We start from the raw sequence: 18142 nt of genomic DNA on the forward strand, positions 1-18142 counted from the left end.
TACAGAGAAACCCTGTCTTGAAAAATCAAAAAAAAAAAAAACAAAAAAAAAACCCAAAACTTCACATTTTTGATGTATTACTTTGAATTTATTTGGAGTAATAACCAATACTCAGAGGTTGTGAGTTCAAGGCTAGCCTAAGCTTTTATGATGAAATCCTGAGAACTACAACTTAAAATGCCGGCTTTTCCCTCTTGAAATTATTTATTAGCTGGTATGAAAAATTTTGTATAAAAATTTTTAAAATTTTGTCTTCTCAAACAATATGTGATAGTACCCTATATCACATGCGTTGTAACTAAGCTTTTAGGGGTTAAATTCTATAGACACTGACCATCAGGTCTGGGATCTGAACAGAACTGACTTGGGAGCTGACACTCTTCACTACATTGTATTATTTCAGGGTATCACTTAGAAAACAGGTTCATCAAAAAGCTCACTATGAATTTACTATATGGCAGGAAAACTGTCTATTGTTTCAGACATTCTGTTTTAATTTAGTCTGGAAGAATTGGGGTGAGTGCTTGAACTATAAAATCTGAGTACTGTCTACAAAGAGGATTACAGCATATGATGTGTGCTACGCAGGAACTACAAGAGTATTAGAAAGTTATGTGACTAACCTAGTTATGGAGGTGGGGTTCAGTCTAGGATTTGGTCTGAGATGGTGCTAGGTCCCTCTAAGATACAGGCAGAGGGGGCTCAAGCTGAAAGTTCCTTAGGAGAAAATAGTTTACAACAAACTTTTAGATTGGGAGTGGTGGCATATGCAGTTAATCCCTGCATTCCAGATGCAGAGGGTGCAGATTTGAGTTCAAGGCCATCCTGGTCTACTTAGTGAGACCATTTCTCAATAAACAAAACAAAAATCAACTTTTCAGCTAAAGTCAAATTGCACCAGTTAAATACTTGATTTGAACTTGCAGTAATTTCTCAATTTGGAGCATTTTAAGAATTGGAGGGGAGGAGTTTCAAAGAAAATTAGTGGATAGATAGCTGCCTCTGTGTGTGTAAAAAGTTATGGGAACTTGGTTGGCTTTATAAGTGTCATGTTGTATCATATTTCATGTACCTTTCTGCTTGTCTCATTGGGCAGTAAACTCCGAAGACACTGAAAAAAATACAAAGTCATGGGTTTGTAGATTTGACTAGAGAAGTCTCAAGTTAGAATTTCCCTTCATTCCTCAAAAGAAAATATGCTTAATAGAAAAAGTGTGAAAATATCCCTTCTGTCAGCAGTCTGACTGATGTTTATCTTTAAACATGTCAGATACTATTTACTTAAAAAAATTGATGACAAATTCAAAGAATAATTTATTGAAAGAAAATAAAATCTTGTATTTTCCCAGCCTTCTTGAATAGGCATGGACACTCTGGGCCTCGGGGGGGGGGGGCAGGCTTGTGATGGGAAAGTGTACAAGGGAATGGGAGAGCTGTGTAGGACTGGGAGCCTTAATGAAAAGGAGACACAAACTTGAGGGGCGCATTACAACGCAGACACTGAATGCTGGGCAGTTTGCCTGATGTCCACCTATCAAAAGAGCCTCCAAAGTGAACACTCATCTGTTTGCTGTTACACATTTTATATGCCTTCCTGGATGGATTATATATGTGTAGATAGCAATTCCTTCTCTGAAAGTGGTATGGCGTGGTCTATAGTCATTGTGTCTTGTTTCCTATTGGTAAAATTTTGTGTCTTGCTGTGATAGCACAGAAAAATGTGTTGTTTATCATAGTAAACCTGGGATGATTTGGATTGAAGTCTCTGCCAGGGTCCCCTCCCCAAATTTTGGAAGAGCCAGGTAATTCCCCAGCCTAGAAACCAGTTCTTCCCACCATTAACTTCTTTGCAGCAGCAACGGGGAGAGCGGCCCTTGCCAACTGCATTTTTCAAAGGACTTGATAGTTGGAGCAGAAGTGGGGGACCTCAGCAGCGGTGGGCACCAGCAGCTGGGAAGGCAGCTCGCTTCACTACTCTGGCTTTTCTGTCTTTTCTTTTGCATACGTGTTGTTTGTAATCTGTGATATCATTTAAAACGCAACTCAGAAAAAGGGAGTTTTGTTTTATTTATGTGTATTCTTGCTATTAGATTTTTGTCTCTTTTGGCGACTTACAGTTGCCTGAAGTGTTCAGAATTTAGATGGTGTGGTGTGACCTCCAGAGTAGTTTGAAAAGGGATAACCTCAATAAGAGCCTGGTTCTGACTTGTACATTTCCTTTTTTTCCTCGGTTGTAGCTACTATCCTGCATTCACTCCATCTTCTGAGCATTCTGGTCCCTATCATTGTCCTGTTCAAGTTGATTTGCTGTCCCTTAGGTTATTATTTATAAGGTTTGATATACCATATGAAAGGTACATCAATAAAATTGTGACTAAAATCAAGACTTTTATTTCACACCTAAAATGAGAAAAGCTTTCAGTATAAAAATCCTTTGCCCTCTTTTATCGTGGAAAGGAATACTGAACATATCTTGCCATGTCAGGAGAATATACTATATGCTTTCTAGTACATATAATTTGACTTACTGAAACTAAAAACCTTTTATATGCAACTTTCTTATTATCGTTACTCATCTTTAATAAATAGCCATCCTTGTGTATTTGTTAGGTGAATACCTTTTATTGTCTTCTATTTCCTATGTAAGGTATAAAACATTGGTTTACAATTCAGTTTTTTTTTTATAGGTGATGCTAAAAGGAAAAATTATTCTCTTAAATATCTCTTTGCCCAAAAGTAGGCTTGTTCTTTGTCCACATAACCCATAGGGAGTTGATCCATGTACACTTCAGGTGTGGTCATTTGCAAGAGGAGTTGAGAGGACTGAGGGACTGCTTTTGATCCTCTCTTACTGGGATGGATCCAGCTTCTAAGCAGGCACAGCAAGAGCAGAGTTGACCAGAACCAGTACATGTTGTAGTTTAGGGGAGCTGCTGCCCTTACTCACATAGGGTCAGCCCGGTAAATGGTCTCTTTCTGAAGAGTAGCCAGGTCACCTAAGGACTGCTGTCCCGCTAAAATGCTGGCCTAAACAAATTGAAATGCCTAGTGTAGATTTGACGCTCACAATTGAATTGTGGCATTGATACTGAAATTATGGTTTTATAATCATGGTGTGTCCACAATTGAATTGTGGCATTGATACTTAAATTATGGTGTGTCAGTTAAGTTGCCCAAAGCTAGACATCTCACCCATTTCATATATGTCTGTTGTATTCTGTAGCGTGCTAAAGGCCTTCCAAGACATGGTATTGGTGGATAGGGATTATTCTCTCCATTTAGATGAGGAAACCAGATCCCAGAGAGGACCTTTATCGAAAAGGTGTGTAACCTTTTTTGATAGGGTTAAATAGTTATGGAAGCTGCACTGAATATGCAAAAGGTCTCCAGTGATGGTAGAGACTTGCCTTTTTCCCTAGTCTCTAGCTGGGAAGAAAAAAACTCATACTTTTAAGAGGGCTGGGATGTACCTAGCACGGTGACTGACAGTGTCACTATCTCTATGTCTAAAGAATGAGTGAAATGATAGTGTTGTCATTTATGCCCAGAAACTGCCTTTCCAAGTGCCAGATCTGCAAAGCGTGGAAGAATGTCAGCGTTGCTTCGGACTCTTGTTGCATATTGGCACCATTAAGGTGTTGGCCAATTTCCCTACTTAAAAGGTATTGATATTTGGATGGCTGTAAGTTACTCTGAAGACAGTGTCATGGTAATTTCCTGAACCCTGAAGACACACTTTAGTACAGCTTTGCCCCACCGTTCTTTAAAATGAAAGACAAGTAAACACCTTCCTCCCTCCCAGGTTGAAAGGTATATTTATTTATATACCTTTATTTATATTTATATTTATTATCTGCTTCTTACGCCTAAGTCATCAAGTACAGATGCTTCTTACAAAATGCAGGCTGAAGTTTGCACTAAAATGAGTTTATGATAGTAAGCATTGCCCAAAGGCTACTTTAAAGTGTTTCTCCTGATCCCAGGGCTGCACTCTCAGCCTTAATGCCTCCTAGTGGGAATGGGGCATGTGACAAAAATCGTTTTGTAGGTGAGCATGGTGGCTCATTTCTATAATCCAGACTACAGTCAAAGGAAGGTTGAGTTTGAGGCCAGCCTGGACCACATGGCCAGTTATCTCAAGAAACCAAAATCATCCTGGGTGGCTGCATCATCCTCATTCCTTGGTATTAATAGTTTGTCCAGAGTTGACATAAAGATTGCCTTACTCTTTTGTGTACTTGAGAAAACTTTTTGGACTTTATAACTTGGAGGTCCACAGAAGAGCTTCTAGCATTTAAGAAGAAGTTGCCCAAGCATGGTGGTATAGGCCAGAGATTCCTACACTCAGAGGCTGGGGAGAGGGAACAGGAGGTCAAGGTCATTCAAAAGTACAAAAGGAGTCCAGTGGTGTGTAGATTAGTGTGCATGCATTAATAATGGCGTGTGTATAACAGTCCTCCCTTTATTGCATGTTATAGTTGTAATTAAAGTGGTGTTAAGGTTTTCAATTGTAATTCAGGGAGAAAGCCCTTGGGCGTATATTTGTCCTTAGGTACAGTTTTATTCGTGATTTTTTTTTTTTTTTTTTAAAGAAATCTGGTTTTATTGTAGACTGTCCTTAAATACACAGTGATAGTTTAGTGTTAGGAAGAATTAGCTCAATTTGTAGGAACTTTTGTGAATACTTTGTGGTAAATCTTAATTCTGTAGATTGGCATTTTCTGTTATACAATGGAAAAAAATCACTGTGTCAAACTGATGCCTTGATAAGGAATACTTTCTTTCAGAGGCAGTAGAATCGAAATCTACATTAGGAAAACAAAGGACAAGTTGGTATTAGGAGAGTTTTTGTTTCTAAGATGTTTACATCGAGGGATAAGTCTAAAGTGTGTATATCTAAAGCATTTTAAAAATAATTCAATTTGGGGACTAAGAAGATAGCTCTGTGGGTAGCTCACCATTTGCCCTTGAAGACTATACAAACCAGGCATGTTAAGCTGTGTCTCAGAGGCAGGGACAGTATCCCAGGGGACCTGTGAGCCAGCTAGCCTGTCCTAGGAAGCAGCAAACAAAGGGTCCCTGTCTCAAACAAGGTGAAAGGCCAAGATGGGCGCCCATATATACATACCCTAGTTTTGGCCCTGGTTGAAGGAGATCTTTGAATATACAAAAAACAAACAAACCAAAGCAAACAAAACAACCCCCCAAACCAAAACTCATCTAGTCTTAAAAAAAAAAAAAAATTCTTCCTTTTCCTTTTCCTACTTCCTGCAAAGAAATACTAACCATGGAAGGTTCTTCCATTCTTGTATTTTCTGTAACCTTAGGAAAGCACTCATCTGCAAACCCATGCTTCTCTCTGTATGTTTCTCTTATTTTGTTTCCATGTATACATTCATCTACTGGTTGTTTGTTTGTCCTGGCCCCGCTTCTACATTCCATTCATTAATTTTTAAGGTACCCGATAGACTCTTGTCTCCTGGTCTACACACTCCACTTGTGTCTTTTTCTAATTTCCTTTTAAATGGAATTTTGCTTTGTAGTCCAGGCTGACTGTAGATTAATAATCCTCTTGTAACCCGAGTGCTAGAATTATAAACATGCCTGCATATTCTTTTTTTAGTTTAATATGAATCACTGGTCGGTCTGTTTCTTTTATGAGAAATCCTTGCAGTTAGGTGTAACTTATGTATGTCTTCTGTTTTTCCCCCATCTCTCATTCTATTCTGAATTTATTTTCATTGCAATCCCAAACTCAGAATCCCAGTGCTACTTTCTGAAAGCTTATTTCCTTGCATAATACTAAATTTTATATACCTCATTAACAGGTCATTCAATTGCATTTACTTTTCTACCTGCTATCGTGAAAAAGATAGTACATATTGAAGACATCATTTTTGTACTTTTGGCCTCATATTTCATAATTGAACTTTTATTAGCTTGTGAGGGTTTCTCACACACACACACACACACACATATATATATAATTTTTTTTCAGGTGAATAGAGGGTAGACAGAATTTCTTTATTCCTTGGAGCTCATATATTAAACAAACAACCCAAAGCTGAAGCTGTAGCTCAGTAGTAGAGCCTGTGAATACCCAACATCACCAAAATAAAGGCGGTTTTCTTTTTATTTCTGGGGTCTAGTTTTGCTTCAACCTCAGTTTCATTACACTTTAGTCTGTTAATTCAGCCACAAATAGCACACTTGTTTAACTTTTGATGTTTGGCTGGTTGGATGGTCTTGGGTCTGTCTTTTAGCCTTGCTTGGCCTGGTGTTCACTGTGCAGTCCATGCCTAAGACTCATAGCAGCCCTCTCCTGTGGTGGCTCAGTGGGTAGCTCACCATTTGACCTTGAAGTCCGTACAAACCAGGCATGCCAACCTGTGTCTCTGATGCCAGTGTTCCTTCCTTGGGTGAGATGAGAGTCAGGGACAGAATCTCTGGAGACCTGTGAGCCAGCTAGCTTGTGCTGTGAAGCCGCAAAGAGACCCAATGTACCATGTTACCGAGCTTTAGTTGTATTTTGGAGATCAATAACTAAGACTTTTAAAAGAGTTGTTAGAGGATGATTAGGAAGGTAATTTTTGTTGTCTATGATCACATCATTACTTTATAAAGTAATATTTCATATAAGCTAGAAAATAATTGTTTCTCAAATAGTCATTTACAGTATTCACACTATAGAGAGACCAGCATAATTGCTAGACCTTTAGTTCTGATGTGAAATTCTGATAAGCACCCACAGCAAACATTTTTGGATGCCTGCATACTTACACATTGTTCAGGACACCCACATTGCTACTTAGCTTTGGGGAAAGTAGCTGATTAGGGACACATGCTCAGTTTCCTATGACAGAGATGAAAAGAGATGTCTTTTTTGTGTATATTATAGACTTAATATTCCAGAGTGAAAACTGGAAAAAAGGTTAATAAATCGCCAGGCAGGCCTGGTTTTTGTGGTTTTATTTGAATAATTGAACAGCTGAGGGGGTTGGTGAAATTGACTAAGAGTTTCTTTTTTCTGTTTGGATTCAGCATTGACCTGCTGTCTGGAAAGCATGTAACAGCCATGTCACGCCCGACTGGGGTTGCGATTATGATGCACTAGCATCTGGTCACCTTAAAGAAAAGCCATTTATATATATTTCTGTTAAGGTTAATGTCTACTAACGAGTTGCCATATTTACACCAGATTCTATGTAAGGAGAAGAACGGTAATAGCCTAGTGGCGAGGGAAATTCACTCAGAATGGTGAAGCACGAAAATCAGCTTTTTTTTTTTTTTTTTNTGGTTTTTCGAGACAGGGTTTCTCTGTATAGCCCTGGCTGTCCTGGAACTCACTTTGTAGACCAGGCTGGCCTCAAACTCAGAAATCTGCCTGCCTCTGCCTCCCGAGTGCTGGGATTAAAGGCGTGCGCCACCACGCCCGGCATGAAAATCAGTTTTAAAACTGGATTTTGTACATCTAATGATAATAGCTGTGTTGTGTTTTCTGGTGTTGAATATGGAGTAAAAGTGTGAAGATTTAACTACACTGAGCACCTGTGTTCCAAGCCATTTCCTTTTACCCATCATGTTTCCATGAAGTCTTGTAATAATAGTTTGGAGATGTCAGGCCTGTGTCCCAATGAGGACTGAACAGATAAGAGAATAAGAAACGTAGAGCTACAAAATTAGTTATGGAACTTTATCCCAGAAAGAGAAAACTGTACTCTAATTTGTGACAAGTCCGCAGAGCTGATGAACAAGAGCAGGCAGGGTCAGTGTGGAGGTTGTTCGGAATGGATCTGGGGGGTCCTGCGAATCCTTCTGTATTGGTTGGTGGGGGAGGATTTTAAACAGGGAGGTGAGGTGGCTGCACATGCCTTTAATCCCATCACTCGGTAGCACAGGCAGCCAGATCTCTGAGTTCAAGGCTGGCTTGCTCTAAAACAAGTTCTAGGACACCCCGGGCTACACAGAGAAACCCTGTTTTGAAAAAATCAAAACAAACAAGCACATACACACAAAACAAAACAAAAAATCCCAAACAAACAAACAGAAAAGGATTTTACATGGTTAATGTTAGTATTTCAGATGTGGGGAAGGGTATGGCAGCCAGATGATAGAAGCTTGTGGTAAAGAGCCAAGGCCTGACTCTGTTTATCATCCATCCATCCATCCATCCATCCATCCATCCATCCATCCATCCATCCACCCATCCATCCATGTGTCTGTTCGTATGCTCATCTGTCTGTCTGTCATCTTTGAGTTCTTACTATATAGCTCAAGATTACCTAGAACTGGGACAGGCTGTCCTTGGAATGTTGGGATTTCAGGACAACCCCACCATAACCCCTAGCAGCAAGCAGGCAGCAGTCACTGGACGCTCCACATACCACCAAAGTGTAAACACATTCATTTTGTTATTTTCATTATTAAATCAAACTGGATCATGCCATGTTGCCTAGCCCTGACTTTGAGCTCAAACAATCATCCACCCTCTCCTTTCTGAGTGCTAGGATATTGGCTTCTACCACTAGGGCCCATTTTAAAAGCTGGAATCATTAAAGTGGGTTTACTTCATAGAAACACTTAAAGTTTACATTGCCTTTTACTTTGTTGCTTTGGTCTTTCTTAAGTAAAGTATTATCTTTATTGTATTGAAATACCAGATCCAAGCTATTTAGGAAGGAAAGTTTATTTGGCTCACAGTTGTGATGGCGAAAGTCCAGACAGCATGTTGTAGGCTTTGGTAAGAGCTTCCCCTTGACTGTGTCACCTTAGTGTGGTACAGCAGCGGGAGTATGTGCAAATGTGAGCACTACACCACCCACACCCAGGACACATGCTTACAGAGTAGCTCCCTGGTGCTATAGGGACCTTGAACTAGGCCTCTCTCTCTGTGGTTCCACATCTCTAGTACCACTACAGTGGGTACTATCAGTTCATGAGCCTGTATGGGAATATACAGGTTGAGAAACTATGTGAATTGTCGCATCACTCTTGGAAGATGTTTTTTATGTCATCCTAAGTATGGTTGATCATGTTTATATATGTTTTTATCAAGTGATTCAAGATTACATCTAATTCTTTTTTAAAATTGTTTATGTACACTGGTGTGAGGGTGCCAGATCCCTGGGAACTGGAGTTACAGACAGCTGTGTACTGCCATGTGGTTGCTGGGAATTGAACCCAGGTCCTTTGGAAGAGCAGACAGTTACCCTTAACCACCGAGCCATTTCCCTAGTCCCCTATGTCTAATTCTTCTGCGTTTATATTTCTATCACCAGGAACCTTTTGAGGATGGCTTTGCGAATGGAGAAGAAAGTACTCCAACCAGAGATGCTGTGGTCACATACACTGCCGAAAGTAAAGGAGTTATAAAGTTTGGCTGGATCAAGGGTGTATTAGTATGTATGCATAGATTCCCTTTGGCTACAGTCCTTCTGTTGATAAGAAAACTTAGTCTATATGCTCAAAAGAATTATTGTTTTTCTGCTTTAACAATTTGCTTGTGAGTACTATGGAAGCCCAGTTAATACCTTGTGTCTGTCTGTGTTTGTTTGTTTGTTTGTTTGTTTCTTTCTTTCGGGTAGAAATGTTAATTATACACATCATCTGAATAGAAATTGTAAAGTCATAAATTATAATTTTTGGTAGAATGGGTCTTGCTTTGTAGCCCTGGTTGGCCTACACTATGCAAAGTACACTGAGCAGGCCTTGAACTTTGTGGTCATTGTTTTATTTCTGCTTCCTAAGTGCTGAATCAGTTGCAACAATACATAGACAGGAACTCAGAATAAAAAGTTAACATGCCCACGTTGTGAGAGTATCATACTCAGTTTAAATTTTTCAAAAATGGTATGGCCCATTGATGTTTGTGTTGGTGTGTATGCAGTACTTAACTCTGCCTTAACTGTTCATGACATGCAATACTTACAAAGGAAGATTGTTGTAATCTTATCCAGGCCTGGTGGCATAGGCCTTTACCTCCAGCAGTTGGAAGCAGAGGCAGGGGGATATCTGAGTTCAAGGCTAATCTGGTCTGTAGTGAATTCCAGGACAACCAGGCTATACAGAAAAATCCTGTCTAAAAAATAAAAATCAAAACAAAAAAAGGGATGAAATCTTAAACAGTGTGTTTCTGACACTTCTGGTGAACATATTTACATTGCACTTACATCAACTAACAGTAAGCTTTCAGTAAGCACCGGGTTATTAGATTTCAAAACTCCTGTTGTTTCAAGTGCATTTTATTTTTGACTTGTTTAATATTTATTACTGTATCATGTTTTAATTGCATTGTTTATTGGTGATGTGGCCTCTTTTCTCTCCTAGGTACGCTGCATGTTAAACATTTGGGGTGTGATGCTCTTTATTAGATTGTCATGGATTGTGGGTCAGGCTGGAATAGGTGAGTGAAGGCTCGCACCACTTGATCCCTGTGTTAAAATAGCTGTGTGCCTTTCTACAATTGCTGACTGAGTCGGGTTGCCCTTTAGGGAGGTTGCTCCCATAATTGACTTCCATAATTTTTACTTTCTCAAAAATGGGATTAAAATTAGGTAATTTATTGCCTGTGCCTTAGTTACTTACCTATTTCCATGAAGAACTTTCATGACCAAGGCAGCTAATAAAAGAAAGCATTTGAGGGCTTGGTTATAGTTTCAGAAAGTGAGCCCATGACCTTAATGGTGGGGAGCATGGCAGCAGGCATGACCTGGGGCAGTGGCTGAGCTTACATTAAATGATTCACATGCAGAGTGCATTGACAGTGAGACACACTTCTCCCAACAAGCCCACACCTGCTAACCCTTCCCACATAGTCCACCAACTAGAAACCAGACATTTAGATATGCGAGCCTATAGGGGCCTTTCTCATTCAAAACACCAGTCCATGATGTTACTTCAGTGTTTAGCCTGCCCGGCCAGTTCTAGGTAATGACAAGTTTAGGAGGGTAAGGTTCTTAGTTGTTTTTGTTTTGTTTTTTCTCCTTTAAAGGTCTCTCCGTCGTTGTAATAGCAATGGCCACTGTTGTGACAACTATCACAGGATTGTCTACTTCAGCAATAGCTACCAATGGGTTCGTGAGAGGAGGTGAGCCCAGCTGGCACAGGCCCTACCTGAAAGACATGTTCATGCTTTTTAAGTTACTGCATCTTCCTTAGTGCCCAGAACCTTGTCCTGCTCTGTAAACCCCATCTGTGGTTTTGAGAGCTTGCACTTGGCAGACTGCTAGAGTCCTGTGGATTCTGCCCTTAAATACCATGGCTTCTCAGTCCCATCACTCAGACCGGCATTCTGGCATCGCACAGAACAGCCTCTTCCTGTCTTCAGCTGAATACAGACTAGGAAAGTAGATGACCGCCACAGGCACCCTTTAAAATGGCCGCTGTGCAAACTCTAGTTTTTAAACTTACATCTGAAATTAATATGGACTTGACTACTCTGCAGGGTAGATGAAGTATGTTTCACTTGTACTTCATTCATCCAGAGAATCCTGAGCACCTTTTGCCACATGCTGGGTTGGGCACAGTTCAGTTTGGTTAAGACTTAAGGTCATATAATAATAGTAGCCACTGTTTGAGACCTATAGGCTGGGAGTGATGCCATGGTTTTTACATACATGATCTTGAATGCATCATTGCTGTTGACTTTCATTGTTTATATAACTAATGAGACCAGAAAGGAAACAGTTATATTCACATTTTAGCAAAATTTAATCTGGAAAAAGATTGTGCTGCTTGGTCTCATGTCTAAATGAGATTTTTTTTTTTTCTGAAGTAATTGGCAACCTCCTTTTTTTTTGATTATTGGTAAAGCCAAAACATTGAAATACAAAAAGTACTGCATTAGTAAAACGAGTTTATCATTGGTGGTCAGCTTGCTTTGTCTTTAATCCATTGTTTAGCTGTGGATTACTGGTATTACCAAGCATGAAGTGCCATAGTTTCTTTCTATGATAGGGAACTTTCTTCTAATTATAAGCTTTATATGAGTTACAGAAGTCTAAAGTTCCTGTTTTATTAAGGCAGTTTTCACTGCAATACTTCCTGTAGACACAGCATCTCAGATACTGGTCTTCTGACGCATTTCTTTCTGAAAATACATTCACCTACTTGGCTGAATCTGCTTTGAATTCCTTGGTGTAATTAAAAGATCTATTGGTATCAAAACCCTCCTGTTTTCTATCTTTTTCTTAGGAGGCGCATACTATTTAATCTCTAGAAGCCTAGGGCCGGAATTTGGTGGTGCAATTGGCTTGATCTTTGCTTTTGCCAATGCAGTGGCCGTTGCTATGTATGTTGTTGGATTTGCAGAAACTGTGGTGGAGCTGCTTAAGGTAATGGACCTATCATTCATTTGCCAGGTCTTCACTGAGATGATACACACATGCACACATCTAAACCCATATGTGAGCTTTAAAAAATGCTATCTACATTAACTCTTACTGTGCGGTTTTGACACTAGCATGGGGGTTTATTCTTTATTCCTCTTGTATCATAAAAGACCATTAAAGCATGAGTTCACTAATTATATCAAACACAGAATACATTTCTGATAATGTCACGTTATAAAACCTAACAGTACTGGTCAGATTATAATTTTCTTGGCTGGTAATTCCTTTTTTGATTTATTGGTTCCATATCAGATATACCAGTAATAGTAATTTAATAAGACATTGGATAGCTAAGATATTAGTTGAACAACAACTAATAGTAATTAGTATTTTTTTCTCCTTTTTTTTTTTTTCTTTTATTTCTCTTGATTTTGAGACAGGGTCTTGCAGTGTGGCTGGCTAGGAGCTTATGGTATAAACCAGGCTAGCCTTGAAACTTTGATAGTTCTGCCTCTGCCTTCCAAGTACTGGGACACAAACATTCATCATTATACCTACTCTGTCCATCACTTTAATGAGCAGTGATGCAATGTCTATATGTAAAGAGCTGTTCATTGTATTTCTCTTTGTAGGAACATTCCATACTTATGATAGATGAAATCAATGATATCCGAATTATTGGAGCCATTACAGTCGTGATTCTCCTGGGCATCTCAGTGGCTGGAATGGAGTGGGAAGCAAAGGTGAGCTGTGACAGAGATAGATCTGTCAGCATTTAGTCCACACAGTCAGTGCTTTAGGAAACTCAAACTGATGTATTCAGACTCTAGTGGAAAAGAGACCATTTTTATAAAAGTTTATGATATATGAGTATTGGCATTTAAAATGATATATTTGAAGATAGCCCATTTTAAATCCATTTAAACATTGCTTTCTTCTTTGTATGCTTGTTTTTGAGTGCTTAAGAGTGAGCCCAGGACTGGAGAGGTGGCTCAGTGGTTAAGAGCACTGTCTGCTCTTCCAAAGGTCCTGAGTTCAATTCCCAGCAACCACATGGTGGCTCACAACCATCCATAATGAGATCTAATGCCCTCTTCTGGTGTGTCTGAAGACAGCTACAGTGTAATCATATAAAATGAATAAATAATTAAAAAAAAAAAGGCCCCTTGTGTGGTAGGCATTCTGTCTACCATTGAGTGTAGCCCAGTCTTTCATTTACTTACAACTATAAAAATTGACTTTATTGAAAAAGGTTATAATTCCATCCTTCTTGGGCCACGATTATGTGTAAGTTCTTGCTGGACCAGCAGGATGGCGCTTGCTGTGGAGGGGAGCCGTGGTCTGAGCTGGGTTCGAGGTGGAAGGGGTAGAGACCCAGCTCCCTAGAGTCCTCCGAGCCTCACACACGCACAGGGGGCTCCATTTCCATAAGCATCACTTTTATTTATTTATTTTTTTGTTTTGTTTTTTTGTTTTTTCGAGACAGGGTTTCTCTGTGTAGCCCTGCTGTCCTGGAACTCACTCTGTAGACCAGGCTGGCCTAGAACTCAGAAATCCGCCTGCCTCTGCCTCCCAAGTGCTGGGATTAAAGGCGTGTGCCACCACGCCCTGCTAATAATCATGTTTTTAAATGCAGTTTTAAAATGTTATTTTCACAGATGGCAGTATTGACCCAGACTTTATGAGAAGCTGACATTGGGGAAAAGTTGATAGCTTTCAGGCTTTCTTCCCTCTGACGCCCTTGCCCCTGGGTTCCCCAATGGCATTTCTTTCTTTCTGTTTTTCCTTCTTTCTTAGAGCAGTTGCAGACAGATACAGCATTATGAAACTTGTGCTGACAACAAACATTCTTTACCATCCCAAAATGGTAGTTTGGGCAGGGAGGCACGGAGAGTTGTATAGAAGGAAAAGCCTGTGGCTTGGGTGGGGATTTGCCTGTCTCTAGGACGTGTTTGAGAAATGGGTGGCATGATTCTATCCATAGTTGAATATTCTCAGTTTTGCCTGAGGCAGGGTCTCACTAATAATCTCAGAGCTGGGACTAGGCACAGACTTGTGATTCCTCTGTCTTCAGATTATCTGCCAAGTGGAAGCTTCAGGCTCACCACACTGCATCTGGCTTTACTACAGTTCTTTAAGAGCTGTTATTCATGTAACAGCAGTTATTGAGTACCTACTGAATACTTTGCATTCTTTAAGACATTTGGCAGAAAGACAAAATAAGACAAATGATGTGTGTAATAGAAGTAAGTAAGTGCAGGAGACAAGGTTGTGACGTTCAGTGTTTAAACCACAGGCTCAGATTGTGCTTCTGGTGATCCTTCTTCTGGCCATCGCTGACTTTGTCATAGGAACATTCATCTCACTGGAGAGCAAGAAGCCCAAGGGTTTCTTTGGCTATAAATGTAAGTAAAAAGATGGAATACTTTCTTAAGTGCAAATTACAACACTGTGCTGTTAACTAAATTTAGTTCATTTTAGGTAATTTATACTGTAATTATGTTTGGTCTGGTGATTCACTCTAATTAATAATTCAGGTTTTGCCCTCTTTATAGATATGCTGTACAATTAGAGTAAAATCACTTTCATTTTTATCTTTTGTGTTTGAATATTAACAGCAGCAGGGGGTAGAATGTAGAGAAGCCAGCTTTACTAAGGAGGAGGCGCTAGCATGGCTCTCATTGTGTGTCCAGTTTTGTGTTCCTTGGTACTGTGAATGTGAAAAAGTATCTTTAGGTGATTTTATTGTGGCTCACACATCCTAGGGTTTACTTACTCTAAAATGTCTATGATGTCATTAGACTACATAAAGTTATAGAACCTGTTATTTATATTGTCTATCATTAACCAAAATTTTACTTGGTATGTGACATTTTAATTATAACAGTTTAAAAGTGCTATTGATTGTGAAAACAGACAGAGTTGCAAAAATCATGACTTTTAATCTCAATTCTTCAGCATCTATCTACTAAGGAAAATGGCACTTTAGGAAACATGCCTTCGGTCTGATGCACGAATGCACAGATGTTTTTCAGTCTTCATGGGCCTCCTAGTAGCAACAGCTGGTTTTTCAGTCCAGGATCAGTTGCATTAAGTTGTTTGCTTTTCTTTCCTGTTTAAAAACAAACAAACAAAACAGAACCATGACTCATTATCATCTCATTAAGCTTTTTTTTGTGTTCTGTGATGCTGACAGTTTCAGGAGTACAGATACTTCATGTTCTATGTGTGCGGTTATTCCTCCAGGTGCTTTGTTTACATTAGCTTGGTAAGTGACGTGTTCTCAGCACCCAGATTAGGGTCCTGATCTGATCTTCCCCACTATGGTGTTAATTTTTATTTTTGTTAATGTGATGACTAAGAGGCTTCCCTCTGGGGAAGTTGTCATTTAATAAGTGATACTTTAAGACAGTGTATAGCCTTGCCTCCCTCTGACTTTAACCAAGTGGTTTTATTAGTAACCCTTGAGCAGGCTTCTGACAAGTCACAAGGACAAAGAACAATATAGATTGTTTCCTCTCCTCCCTAATTCACAGTCTTCTCCTTTTTGAAAGGCTTGTTAGCCAGGAGACTGGTGCTGTGCTCTCAACTCAGTGACTGCTGTATCTATTACTTCTCTCACCCCTCTGCCTTAGCTAGGGTAATTGTTGCTACAATGAAACACCATGACCAAAAAGCAAGTTGGAGAGGAAAGGATTTTTGGCTTACACTTCTATATGCTGCAAGTGATGACAGAACTCCGTGTGGTACTATAAATGAAAGGAAAATTGGAGATTTCATTTTAGTAGTAGGGTCAGTCTGAGACTGAGGAGAGTAAAGGAGAAGAAATGAGAGAAGGATGGTAAGCAGAGATGAGGGCCAGGGGCTCTGTTACAAGCACTTCCAGGATGGTCTTCTGGAAACCATTAGCTGATTAGGTCTTAGGGCTACAGTTGCTATAATGAAACACCATGACCAAATGCAGCTTGGGGAGGAAAGGCTTTATTTGTCTCTATTACTGTCCATCATCCTAGGAGGTCAGAACAGGAACTCAAGGTAGGAACCTGGAGGCAGGAGCTGGTGCAGTGGGCCATGGAGTGCTGCTGCTTACTGGCTTGCTTAGCCTGCCTTCTTATACAACCCAGGACCACCAGCTCAGTGATAGCATCACCCACAATGCACTGGGGCCTCCCCAATCAATCAATAATTAGGAAAATGTCTTACAGGCTTGCATACAGCTGGACCTTGTGGAGGAATGCAATTTCTTAATTAAGGTTCCCTTCTCTCAGATGAATGTAGCTTTTTTTCAAGGTGAAATAATAACTATCCACCAAAATCTCTTGTTCCCTTCAATACACAGTTGTATTTATCATGGTCCTGGTGTGCTAACTATATTCTTTATTTTGGTACCTTATAGTTCAAACTAACTTAAGGAGATTGTCACATTTTAATTTTTAATTGCTCCTGTAGACTATTCCTTTTAATTTTTAGCTAAAAATATCTGGCTCAGGAAATAGGAAAGGCTGTGTTAAAAGTTGGTGGGAGTGGGAGTGGGTAGTAGAGAGTAGGACCAGCTGGCTCCAGGTATCCCTCCTCCTTTTTTAGGAGATGTTGTGGTTTTGGTTTGTATAGGGGAGAGTGGGGTAGTAGTCTATACGTGTGATTTTTGTTTGAGTTAGTGATAACAATTAAGATTGGAGGTTCCTTAAAGTACTAGTACGAGGTACCAAAAAAGTAGGATATAACAGATTAGATCACCATTTGATTACCAACAGTTCCTTCACACCAGAAAACAGGAACACTGGTAACTGAATTAACATAAAAAGTAAGAATGAGCAATTGTGTGGAGACCATATATCCTGATTACTCTTAACCTAAATTATTTTACTCTTATTCAATGTTTAGTAATTGCCAAAGTATTTTGTCTTCTGTAGCTGAAATATTTAATGAGAACTTTGGACCGGATTTTCGAGAAGAAGAGACTTTCTTTTCTGTATTTGCCATATTTTTTCCTGCTGCAACTGGTATTCTAGCTGGAGCAAATATCTCAGGTGATCTTGCAGTAAGTATTATGAAGTACTGTAAAAAAAATACTATGCGTGCATTTATTTTTAAATACAGACTAAAAATGTCTTCTTGTCCTTTAGGATCCCCAGTCAGCCATACCCAAAGGAACACTCTTGGCCATTTTGATTACTACAGTGGTTTACATAGGAATTGCAGTGTCTGTAGGTAAATAGCCTTTGTTTCCTTATGTGTCTTAGAAATTTTTGATGTTCATAGCATAAGTATTATTACAGCATTTTCTGCCTTTACTATTCCAATATTTTTGGTTAAAAAAGTTATAGAATTAGTTGCTTTAAGTTAGTTACTGTTATTACTCTTTACTGTTAAATAAAGTTTTAAAGAATTGGGAGGCCCAGACAATCATTTGAACCCTAATCTGCATGTATCTATTCATTTTCACACAAAATTATAAGTTCTGAATTTATTTCATGATCAGATGTTTCCATGCATATTTAGTAAAAATACTGTAATTTTGCCACATTTAAAAATTGTTTTGTTCAGAAGTAGCAACAGAACTCAATTTTCAAGTTTTATAGCTATCTCTTAGTGTAATTTTGAAATTTAACTGAACAAAAGTTAGAAATGCTAACTGGCCCGGCGTGGTGACACATGCCTTTAATCCCAGCACTCTGGAGGTAGAGGCAGGGGATTTCTGAGTTTGAGGCCAGCCTGGTCTACAAAGTGAGTTCCAGGACAGCCAGGGCTATACAGAGAAACCCTGTCTCAAAAAACTCCAGTCTCAAGTTTGTGTAAACAATTCTTACCAT

At 39.4% G+C, this 18142-nt stretch overlaps 1 protein-coding gene across 1 annotated transcript in view; it reads left to right on the top strand.

Annotated features, from left to right (window-relative positions):
- Positions 1–18142, top strand: part of Slc12a2 (solute carrier family 12 member 2) — a 69521-nt gene that overhangs the window by 9997 nt on the left and 41382 nt on the right. The window contains exons 2-9 of the mRNA XM_021214327.2: positions 9279–9398; positions 10327–10402; positions 10991–11086; positions 12193–12332; positions 12962–13072; positions 14626–14734; positions 17243–17370; positions 17456–17540. Coding sequence (XP_021069986.1) covers positions 9279–9398; positions 10327–10402; positions 10991–11086; positions 12193–12332; positions 12962–13072; positions 14626–14734; positions 17243–17370; positions 17456–17540 — 865 coding nt within the window. The remainder of the gene's footprint in view (positions 1–9278; positions 9399–10326; positions 10403–10990; positions 11087–12192; positions 12333–12961; positions 13073–14625; positions 14735–17242; positions 17371–17455; positions 17541–18142) is intronic.

This window comes from Mus pahari, chromosome 15 (assembly GCF_900095145.1).
Source record: "Mus pahari chromosome 15, PAHARI_EIJ_v1.1, whole genome shotgun sequence".
NCBI lineage: Eukaryota > Metazoa > Chordata > Mammalia > Rodentia > Muridae > Mus > Mus pahari.